The sequence below is a fragment of the Gavialis gangeticus genome, unplaced genomic scaffold (assembly GCF_001723915.1).
Source record: "Gavialis gangeticus isolate Ggan-Ray unplaced genomic scaffold, GavGan_comp1, whole genome shotgun sequence".
In the NCBI taxonomy this organism is placed as follows: Eukaryota; Metazoa; Chordata; order Crocodylia; family Gavialidae; genus Gavialis; species Gavialis gangeticus.
In genome coordinates this window covers 45,982,822-45,994,830 of record NW_017729000.1, presented here as the reverse complement: position 1 = coordinate 45,994,830, position 12,009 = coordinate 45,982,822, and the positions used below count along the sequence as shown (strand labels likewise).

The window sequence follows — 12,009 nt, the reverse complement described above, 5'->3', positions numbered from 1 at the left end:
ACAGAAGCAGAAAAGGATCTTGGAGTTATTATTGATGCCAAAATGAACATGGGCCAACAGTGTGGGGACATCATCAGGAAGGCCAACCATACCTTGTCATACATCCACAGATGCATCTCAAGCAGGTCTAAGGAGGTGATCCTCCCCCTCTATGCGGCACTGGTCAGGCCGCAGCTGGAGTACTGCGTCCAGGTGTGGGCGCTGCACTTCAGGAGGGATGTGGACAACATGGAGAGGGTCCAGAGGAGGGCCACTTGCATGATCAGGAGGCAGCAGGGCAGGCCCTACGGAGGAGAGGCTACGCGACCTGAACCTGTTCAGCCTCCACAAGAGAAGGCAGAGGGGGGATCTAGTGGCCTGTTACAAACTAGTCAGAGGGGACCAGCAGGCATTGGGGGAGTCCCCGTTTCCCCGAGAGCTACCAGGAGTGACTAGAAATAACGGTCACAAGCTGGCAGAGGGTAGATTCAGACTAGACATCAGGAGGCGCTACTTCACCGTCAGGGCGGCTGGGATCTGGAACCAACTTCTAAGTGAAGTGGTCCTGGCTCCTACCCTGGAGGTCTTTAAGACAAAGCTAGACGAATGCCTTGCTGGGGTCGTTTGACCCCAGTACCTTTTTCTGCCATGGCAGGGGGTCAGACTTGATGATCTACTCAGGTCCCTTCCAACCCTACAAACTATGAAACTATAAGTCAGCACACATTAAATGCAACCCCCCTCAATGCCAATTCTTTTTCAAGTCATGGTGAGCCAATACACTGAATACATTTTGACTTCCTTTTCACTCCATCATATATGGTTAGGGGTCTACTGAACTTGAGGAGGCAGTCAGCTGATTTTGCAGGCAGATCCTGGGACCAGCTGCCATTTTTGCAGGCTGAGCATGGCAGGCCCCTACCATGCCTCTGGTTGACCAAAGGGTCCAGGCAGTCCCACCCCTCCCTGGAGATTGCCAGATGGCCCCAAGCCATGGCTTAAATTGCTTAACAATATTTCCCTCAATGGCTTCCACAGGCTTAATCAGGGGATTAAGCCCACAGAAGCCATTAACTGATGTGTTATTAAGCAATCCAAGCACTTAAACTCTAAAATGAAATATCTAATTACAATAAAGCTATACACAACAGGAATTGTAACTAATGTCCACTATACACTTTATTAACTAATGCCAACTATATACACTTTCTGAAAGGACATTATAAAAAGCAGTTGACACTGAAATGCTAACCTTGAGACAGGCAATTCATGCCATTAAATGTGAACATGCCGCATCCAGCCACAGTTGCTGCAGACACTCTCTGTCTTTGTGGGGTGAATATATTTATTCATATACTGAGATGGCACGCTCAGCATCCATTGAGTTCGTTGGGATGGTGAGGCAGCATCTTGCCAGGGCGTACAGATGTGGAAACCAGTAACATACAGAGTCCCTGAACACAGGTACAGGCATCCCCCTTTGACAGAGTTCATGTCGCACGTTCATTCTAGTGCTCTTTCTGCTGTCCCAGGATTGCTTTCAGTAGCTGAGGGTCACAACTCAGAACAGACACCTGATTGGGGTCCAAAATGCAAACAGCACTAAGGTAGGAGGCAGCCAGTTGTTAGAAACATGGTGAAAGTAATGCATCGTACCTACAGTACTGGTTCAGCTTCACAGCTGTTTCCTGGAACAGGTTCTTTCTCCACTGGTTTTCATGAGGACAGCTTGACAATTCTTGCAATGCCTGGTCTTTGACCCAGCTTTTCAAATCCAGCAGCTTGTTGTGCGAGTGGTGGATGACAGCTTGCTCACCTTCGAACCGTATTAGAAACTCCATGAACTTGATGGCATAGTCAGCCACAAATGCCACTTGTTGCTTTACTTTAAGAGATCATAAAGCTTAAGCATGCAGTGCTGGGTGCGATTTCCAACTTCTCGCTCACAAACTGCTGGTAGTACTGCATATGCTTGGCGTGGTAACAGATTGCGTTGAACCAGGAATTCCATCTTGTGAGCACAGGCTCTGGTAATAGTGACAGTGACATGCAAGTCCCCACTCTGACTGGTAACAGACTTCCTGTACCAGACCTTACAGCCTGGACAGTGCTTGAAGGCTTTCTTGAAGGAAGACACCAGGCTATTCACACTGAGGAACTATGTGAACCAAATGTCACTTACTAAATACAGAATGTGCACATTGCAGGTGACACGAACTGCAACGGGCAACATTCGTTGGAGTACATCAGAGAAAGCCTTGCACATATACATGGCACTGTCTGACAGAAATGCTGAGATCTTGTTAAATTCTATATCCCATAACTGACAGTTACCTTCACAATGGCTTGAGACACGGTAGAAAAATTGACAGATACGAGGTAGACCAGCTCTGTCAGAAACACAGGCAGGCCCTGGTCTGTTCAGCTCCCTGCACAAAGAAAATGTGCAGCATATAGTTATATCGAGGGTCACGGCTTCATTAGCCAGAATGGAGGAGTCATACTCTCCCAGCACAGCCTTTGTGGACTCTACATGCGAAGCAATCACTGCAGAGGGATAGTCTTGGTGAAACTTGTTGGCACATGGAAAACTGCCAGCATCTGGCACGTTTTGGTTCAAGTAGTCTTTTAACATTGGGTGATCAAGTTTCTCCAGCAGGATGTTCGCCTCCAAAGCCTCCATGAAGGAAAATGCCACCTCTTGCCTTGCCAAGCTGCTTTCTATGGTCCTTCTAAAGAGAGAGGACATATTTGCTTGTTTCTTGCTCTGACCTTCAGCCTCTGCAACAGCCTTTCATTTTACGTGTGCCTCAGACTCTAAGAGTCAATCTATATTGTTTTTTCCTCAAAATATCCAGAGTTGCACTGCAGGCAATACAGAAAAGTCTGTCTCTATCTGTGTGCAAGGTCCCTGCAGGATACTGTCCTACACGGTCAAGCGCTGAAATGTACTTGGCTGTCTTGGAGGATTTCTTCTCAGTGGGCACGATGAAGAATCCTCCTCATGCTGCAATATACGGCAGCAGCATGCCTGTGAGTGCTTTAAAAGCCGGAGCAAAAACCCTCCCACTTTCCTGACTGGCCCTGGACTGGCTCTCGGACTACGCCTATGTCACAGGCTCAGCCTCCAGTTTGTTCCCTCTCATCCTCCCCCACATCCAACCATGCTTCAAGACTCCAGGGTTTCCCACCCTTTTGCCTGCTTGCAGATAGGGTTTTTTTCTTTTGCAGCGAGCCCACCAAAATTACAGAGCCCACCTAAATATGCAGTTTCTATGCAAATCATGCAAATGCAAGTTTGGTAGGTCCTTACATACTATTAATATGACCCTCCCCTCAACAAGGTAGAGCCAGACCAGGCTGACCTGTACCTTATCTGCATATACATTTTTGGAGGATCCAGGACCTGTGACAATAACACCTAGTTCCAGTCATGACTGGGAGCTAATCAGCATGTTGATGCAACTGGTATAACAGACTTAGTGGGATAGCTTGCATGACTGGAGTACTGTCATGGATCAGTATAAACTGTTCAGGAAGGACAGGCGGGGGGGAGGAGGAAAAGTTGCTCTTTATATGTAGAAGAACTGTATGATTGTTTAGAGGTACAATACAAAACTGGAGATAGGCCTGTTGAAAGTCTCTGGGTTAAGGTCAGAGGAGAGAGCACCAAGGGTAATATCGTGGTGGGTGGCTGATATAGACCAGTGGTTCTCAACCTTTGGTACCTTACGAACCCCTTGCCAATCGACACGGCAAAAGTGAAACCAGAAGTCCCACCGCGGCGCCTGCGTGGGGCCTCCTTCTTTATCCCCCAGCACACTGACACTGGGGAGTGAAAGCCCCAGCGCACCAGACATGGCAGGAGAGGCAGCGGCTGGAACTTCCTGCCCAAGCAGGCAAAGACCAAAATGCAGCACTTGCGTATCCCCAGGGGTACGTGTACATGGGTTGAGAAACATAGCTATAGACCACCAGACCAGGAGGATGAAGCTTCTTCAAACTGCTAGTGGAAGTTTCCCCAATCACAGGACCTGGTTCTCATGAGGGACTCCAACCACGCTGACATTTGCTGGGAGGACAACACAGCAGTGCACTAGCTATCCAGGAAGTTTTTGGAGAATGATGGGGACAACTTCCTAGAGCAAGTGTCGAAAGGGCCAACTACAGGCCACATTATTCTTGATCTGCTGCTCACAAACAGGAGAGAATTGGTGGGGAATGTAGTAGCAGATAGCAACCTGGGCAGCAGCAACCATAAAATGATTGATTGCAAGACCCTAAGGAAGAAAGACAGGCAGGCAGCAAAGTAAGGACCCTGGACTTCAGAAAAACAGACTAATTCAGTCATGGAATTGATGGGCTGGATCCCCTAGGAGGCCAAACTGAGGGGGAAATGAGTCTAGTTGCTCTCTAAAAAAATCCTTACTGAGGGCACAGGAATGAAGCATCCCAATGCACAGGAAGACTAGCAAGTAAAGCAGAAGACCAACTTGGCTTAGCAGGGAACTCCTCAATGACCTAAAACACAAAAAGGAAGCTTATAAAAAGTGGAAACTTGGACAAATGACTAACAATATTGCTCGGGCAAGCAGGGATGAAGTCAGGAAGGCCAAGGTACAATTGGAGTTACAGCTAGCAAGAGACATGAAAGGTAACAAGAAAGATTTCTACAAGTATTTCAGCAACAAGAGGAAGATCAGGGAAAGGGTGGGTCCTTTTACTAAACAAGGGAGGAAACCTAGCAACAGATGATGTGGAAAAAGCTGAAGTATTTAGTGCCTTCTTTACCTGAGTCTTCACAGGCAAGGTCAGCTTGGGAAAGGAGGTTAGCAGCCAGATTCAAGTGGCGAAAGAACAGGTTAGGGACTATTTACAAAAGCTGGAAATATAAAAGTCCATAGACCCAGACACAAGGCATCCAGGAGTGCTGAGCTGGCTGATGCAGTTGCAGAGCTATTGACCATTATCTTTGAAAACTCATGACAATTGGGAGAGGTCCCAGATGATTGGAAACAGCAAATATAGTGCCTATGTTTAAGACAGGGAAAAAGGAGGATCCAGGAAAATATATACTGGTCAGCCTCACCTCAGTCACTGGAAAATTCATGGACCAGGTCCTCAAGGAATCCATTTCTAAGCAGTTGGGGGAAAAGAAGATAATCAGGAACAGTCAGCATGGATTCACCAAGGGTAATTCATGCCTGACCAATCTGATTGCTTTCTATGACTGGCTCTGTGGACATGGGAAGAGCAGTGGATGTGACATAACTTTGTCTTTAGCAGGGCTTTTGATTCAGTCTCCCATAATGTTCTCGCAACCAAGCTAAAGAAGCACAGGTTGGCCAAATGGACTGCAAGGTGGACAAAAAATGACTGAATCATTTAAAGGGTATTAATCAATGGCTCAATGTCTATTTGACAACTGATCTCACGTAGAGTGCCCCCAGGATCAGTCCTGGGGCCAGTTTTGTTCAGTATCTTCATCTACAACTTGGAAGATGGGATGGAGTGCACCCTCAGCAAGTTTGCAGATGACACCAAGCTGGGGAGAGTAGCAGAAACGCTAGAGGGTAGCAGAAACGCTAGTAGAGAGTAGCAGAAATGCTAGAGGGTAAAGCTATGATTGAGAGAGACCTTGACAAATCGGAGGATTGAACCAAAAGAAATCTCATGAAGTTCAATAAGGACAAGTGCAAAATCCTTTACTAAGGACACAACAATCCCATGCACTGATACAGGCTGGGAACTGACTAGCTAAGCAGCAGCTCTGCAGAAAAGGAACTGGAGTTACAGTGAACAGTAAGCTGAACGGGAGCCAACAGTGTACCCTTGTCAAAGAAGGCTAACAGCATATTGGACTGCATTAGCTAGTCCAAGAAGCGATTATTCCCCTCTGTTCAACAGCATTCAGAAAGCTACACCTGGAGTACTCTGTCCAGTTTTGTGCCCCACCACCACAAGGATGTGGACAAAACTGGAGAAAGTCCAGCAGGGAGAAATGAAAATGGTTAGGGCAGGGGTGGGCAATTATCTTGGCTGGAAGGCTGCTTAATGAATTTTGGTGAGCTGTCTAGGGCCACAAGGGTAGCCCCACCCATAACAGGTGTCCTGCCCCCTGCTCGCCATCTGGGGATGAGAAGTCTAGTTTGTAAACCCCTGACCTTTGCCCCTGGAAGTCCTTCCCCTTGCCCCCATCTTGGAACCAGGCAAAAACAAATCATATATTAAAAGTCAAACATCTACTATATTTTAATTTTATTTTAAAAAATATTTTTGTCCCGATTTGTGTTTGCGTAACGTATATAGAAATGACTGCATAATAGCTCAAAAATAAAGTATGACTTGTATATTGTATGTGGCGTGTGGTTGGGGGGTGTTGTGTGTGTGTATGTGTATGGTGGGATGCGCATGTGGGGGTGTCTGTGGTGTTTGTGAGGGACAGTGAGTATGTGTGGCAGGGTATAGGGTATGTTGCAGGGTGTGTGTATATATGGGAGGGTTGTGGGGACACGGTGTGGGCATATGGTGTTTGTGGGATGTGAGGAAGGGTGTGGGGGGGGGGGGGGAACCTGCCCCCACACATGTCCCTCCCATGGTGCACAGCCCCTGCCCTGGGCAGCAGCAGCAGCAGACCCTTGGGATACTCGTGGCCCATGTAAGTGCTTGCTGCCCGGCGACGTGCAGCTTCATTCAATTCCAGAAGCTGCATGTGGCAGCAAGGAGAGGAGATAGGTTGGCCCTCCTCTATTGCACAGGGCTCACATACAGCTCCTGGCACTTGTGAGCCACTGTGGGGGCCCCATGCAATGGAGCTGGCTGCCTTCCCTGCACCCTGCCACCACATGCAGCTGCTGGGACTCAGTCAGAAGTGGAGTGGTGTCCTCTCCCCTACTTCCCAGCAGACTCCCGGGAGTGGAAGGAGAACAAATTCAAGGCAAACCTCCAATAATTAGATTCTATACCTGGAAAATTTTACCAAATTCATAAATTTTTTACATACAGAATTTAATTATTGGGGTTCATCTTGTATTCTAGCAAATACACTACTTTTTACCATGATGCTACAAAAAAATGACGATATGCCTTGGGTATCATTAGCATTTGCTGTACAGTATACAATTGTTTTTGTATAGCTAATAAAATTGCTTTGGGATTATAATAATACTAGCCAAGTGCCCAGCAGGAATGACGGCATGGGGTGGGGGGATGCTTAGGGTCTGGGCCCACTCCCCTCAGCCCCCGACGCAGTGGTGGGGGGGAGGGCCCAGGTCTGATGCGGGGAAGGACCAGGCCTGAGGGTGGGGAGAAGCTGGGAACAGCAGGCCCAGGCTGACCTGGCAGTGGTGGGGGAACGGGAGGAGTGGGCTTGGAGTCAACCAGTGAGGGGGGGAAGGGGGGAGGAGATTGGGCCTGGGCCCGAGATGGGGAGAAGGCCCAAGCCGGGGGAGAAGCCGGCCCGCTGTGGCGGTTGGGGGGAGCAGCAGGCCCAGCAGCTGGGGGAGGGGAGATGCAAGCCTCCTCCCCCACAAGGGCCGGGACCCACTCCTCCCTCCTGTTGGCTCAGAGCCCACTCCTCCCATTCCCGCACCGCCGCTGGGTTAGGCTGGGCCCACTGCTCCCCCACACTGCCACGGCAGGCCAGCTTCTCTCCCAGCTGGGGCTCGGTCCTCCTCGCCCCGCCCCGCCCCGCCCCATATAGGGCCTGGGCCTACTCCTTCCTTCCCCCCACCACTGCTGTGGTGCACCCACTATTCCCCCAACCCGCTTCAGGCCTGCTCCCTCCCACACCACCACCACATCAGGTGGTCGTGACAGAAGGGGGGAGGGGCAGGCCAAGGCCAGAGCTGGTGGCTTCATCCCCACCTTTGGCATCCTGACCCCCCCCCCCCTTCACCCGCAAGGAGTAAGGGGGGGTTGCCCCCCCCCCCACTCCATCAGTCACCTGTCAGGAACAGGGCAGGGAGGGCGAGGCCAGCTGTGCTGCCCTCGCCACACCCCACCCTTCATCCCAACGATCATCACCCCACCAGCTCCCATTTGAACACTTGTTTGCACTCTGATTGGCTGTTTGTCAGCCAATCAGAACCCGAATAAAGCATGACAGACCAACAGATGCTTCTATAATATTAGAATAGCCTGGCCTAGTAATCTGCATTGTAGACCAGCTAGTAGTTCAATGTCTGTTCTTTCCCATCTGAGCTACAGCATCCTCTGGCTCTGGGAACATCGGTTACCAGTAATTACTAGTATTCCTGCTGACCGTAACATAGAATGTGATAGGACTAATCCAGTTTTTCTGACCCACGATTATCCTATATTACAAGATACTGGATCATAATAAGTAAAGCATCTTAGAAGGAAAACAAGCTGTTAAATCATTTAAGTCCAACCCAGCTCTTTCTAAGGAACAGAACATACTTTTCCCCCTGTACTTCATACTCTCCCAAGCAACAGTCACAATTGACTATGCCCCCAACAAAGCAAGTACCCCGCTAGGTAACTGTTTTGAAGATTAATGTCTGATCATTAAAAAAGAATTGTGTGATATTCAGTCTTTTTTCCTTTTCTCTAAGAGAGAGCAATTCCCAACATTTGGATATTACAAATTATAAAGGGTTTACTTCATTCAATAAAGATAAACTGGAAGTAATTTGGCTTTCAAAAGATTTTTCAGTTTCAACATTTTTAGGCTGTGTTGGCAAAGCGAGGGGGATTCTGTGTTACTGTTACACTTTAAGATGACCGTATCTATTATTTTTTCTACATACAAACACTAGCAACCCATATTTTTTACTTACACCTTCACATTCTTGTGGTCTACTCCCAGTCCCATAGTGGTCATTTAGCCAAACTTTACTATAAGCTTTACTATCAAGTTTTCCTCAGACCAGTCCATCTAGCCCCTTAACCATTTCTAATCTTCTGTGAATCACCTCCAATTTAGGATATCCTAAATGTAGAAAAATGCCAAGCCTTTAGCTCATTTAATAATACCTCTTTGGCTCCCAAGGCAGCAAGTACATATTTTTGAGGGAAAACAGCTTTCACATAACTATTAATGAATTTCAACATCCAAAAAATCAGTTTGCATAATTACACTGAATCTCCCTTAATTCAGAGGAAGTTGACAGTAATATTTTTATTGTAGTATTTTAAATTTCCTATCCTATACTTGTGAAAAGTTGATATGTGTTACCAAAGTGCTACACTGTTTCTTTGCAGAGATGGGTGACATTTCTATGGTCAATTAAGTGATCTATGTATCATATAAAGTACTTTGTGATATGTTTTTGAGATTCTTTTGGAATAAAAATGAGCTACATATATGTAAGTTATTACAAACCTGCTAATACTACTTATTGTAAGGGTATTTAACTCTCTTAAAGATCTTAACATTTTCAAAGCTTCTCTCTGTTGCATGAGACATATAGTAAAAGACACGCCCTATGATCAGCACTTCCTTCCTGTTTCTTTTATGCGACTTATGGACAGCAATAAGTGGATTACCAAACCAGACTGCATTCACCAAATCCAATGCTCATCGCAACCTGGCCAATACACTGTTAAGCCCCACTCCACATGTAAATTTACCTGAGAATAGAACACAAAGTTTTAGCAACAGGGCCAACTCATCTGTGATCAGTCAGGGACAATGCCTACATGATGCTTTGAATCAAGTAATGCAGTTTAAGTCAAAATGTGAAAAATACACTGTGGCAGGGAAAAGAAACTTCCATCCAACCAACCAGCAGTCCCAAACACCAAAACATCAGACACCCAGTGCCTTGAGCACTGGTTGATCTATAGGCATCATCTTGTACTCCTACTCTTCAGCTAGCACCCTTGGGACATGCTTGTCTTACACAAATAAGATTCCAAGGGTCAAAAGGTCCATAGCAGTCCCACTGATCTCTTTTCCCAAGAGCCCCTTCAGTTAATCCACATCCCTCTGAGGATTTACCATCAGAACCTGCCTAAGACTGAGAAAGTACATACTACTAAACGGATTAGTGACCCCTCATAACTAGATGGAAACAGTCAACAGTCAGAAACCTTAATCTGTACCACCAGGGCTCCCATACAAGCAGCTACAATTAAAAAACGTATCTTATTCAATAGACAGTCCTGGAGTTACATACATGCCACAAATAGGAAAGGATCCAGAAAGACCACGTAAGACAATCAGTGTGCATACCTAATGTCTTCCTCCAAATCCTTACCTTTAATGAGAACAAATGTTAACCCAAGTGAGCTAACAGTCCTACTGCAGACCAAGCAGTTCATACCTTTCATGCATGTTAGCAGGTCAAGTTAAAATCCGAGTTAAAAACACAAGGGGAATCTAATCTTTAACTTGAGCTGCTAACTTCCATCAAAATGACAAGCTTCCTTGTCTTCTCTGGGATTTTTACTGTAGTTAAGGATACACCTTTTTTTTAAGCCTTTTTCAAAAGATGAAAGAAGTCAAATGGACCGCTCTACATTGACCAAACTGAGACCAGAACCTACAAGCATTCAGGCTTTAACGGGGAACACTCCTCCTTCTTACAAACACATCTCAGTTCGGATCTTGCTGGGGGACCTACATGATTTGCCTACAGCAAGGGTATCAAACACGTGGCCCCAGGAGCTGTTCCCTGCAGCCTGCCTGTGACTGTGGCTAAGGAATGCAGGGCTGGCTAGCAGGAGGCAGTGCCCCTCACAGGAACTGGGGCCATGGGGCCAGCTGGGCATGGTCACTGGTGGCAGGGGGCGAGTGAGGGGCCAGCTCACAGCAGGGGGTGACTTAGTTGCACCAGGACGAGCCCCCCAAGATCCCACAGAAGGCCGCAGCCCCACCGGTATGGCCCAGGCAGGTGACATTTCAGGAGCCAGCAAAATGGTCAGCAAGTAGCACGGCGCCGCCCAAAAGCAGGGCGAGCTCTGCCTGCGGGTTGAGCTCCCGCCATAAAGACACGCTCCCTCCAGCCCAGAAGCAAGTGCGCAGCACGGCCCGCCCGCGTCAGGTGCGAGCCACACTCCGGGCTCCGCTTCCCGCGCAGCCCCAAACGGGGCTTGGCCGCAGCCGCCAGAGCTGAGCTCCCGGAAAAGTCCCCGCGGCCGCCCCAGCCCAGGGCATGAGACTGCGCGCGCCGCCACCGCCCGGGACTGAGTCAGACCGAAGTCCGGCCCGCGAGGGAGGCCGAGTCGGCGACCGCGCGAGAGCCACTCCACCCACACGCCGGGGCCTAGCACCTCCTCGGCCGCGGCGATACCTGCGCCAGGTAAGGGCCGGGCTACTCAGCGCAGCGCCAAGTGCGGGCGAGGAAAGCAGGGTCCGGTCCCGCGATACTTACGAATTTCTTGGACTTGCCCGAGTCCGCGGGCGCCACTGCCTCCTCCGGGCCCTTCCCCCGCCGCTTGTCCCGGCCACCGCGCGCCGAGCCCCCGCCAACCTCCATGGTGCCGCCGGCTCCTCAGGCCGCGCCGCTCGCTCGCCCGCTGCAGCCGCGCCCGGCCCCGCCCGCTCATTCCGCAGGCAGCATCTCATTAGCAGACGCGACTCCTCTCATATTCATGAGGGGGAACTTCCGCTTCCGGCCTACAGGAACACTGCCGCGGCAGTCTGGGCCCTGAGGGGCAGCTGCGCCTTGACCGGCAGCGACCGCGTCCTGGAGGTAGCACAGTTCTGCCCGCGCTGGCTCGCGCCCGGCCAGCAGGCGCTTTTGGTGTGGCACTACTGCAGGACTCCTGTCCCGGAGACGTGGGCCCGAGGGAGCCTCTTCCTGCCCCCGCTCAGCGCCGCAGGCCGAAGAGCAGCGGGGGCTTGGCCTGTTATGCTCTAGCCCATCCCGGCTGTGCTTCCCACTTGCTCGCGCTGGAGAATCAGAGGCCAGTAAAACCAGCCAAACTGAGTGAGGACGGCTGCAGCTGACCTCTACCTGCAATTCTTGCAACAGCCAAGGGAGAAGCCTTTTTGGAGGCTGAGACTTATAGGACCCACAAAGGCACTTGTTGCAGATCTGTAAGAAGAACCTGCCTATAATA

General features: G+C 49.2%; 1 protein-coding gene across 1 annotated transcript in view; it reads right to left on the bottom strand.

The window, feature by feature from the left end:
• Positions 1–11,459, bottom strand: part of DIAPH1 (diaphanous related formin 1) — a 196,575-nt gene extending 185,116 nt beyond the window's left edge. Inside the window, 1 exon segment of the mRNA XM_019506582.1 lies at positions 11,319–11,459. Coding sequence (XP_019362127.1) covers positions 11,319–11,423 — 105 coding nt within the window. The 5' untranslated portion in view covers positions 11,424–11,459.
• Between the last annotated feature and the right edge of the window lie 550 nt (positions 11,460–12,009).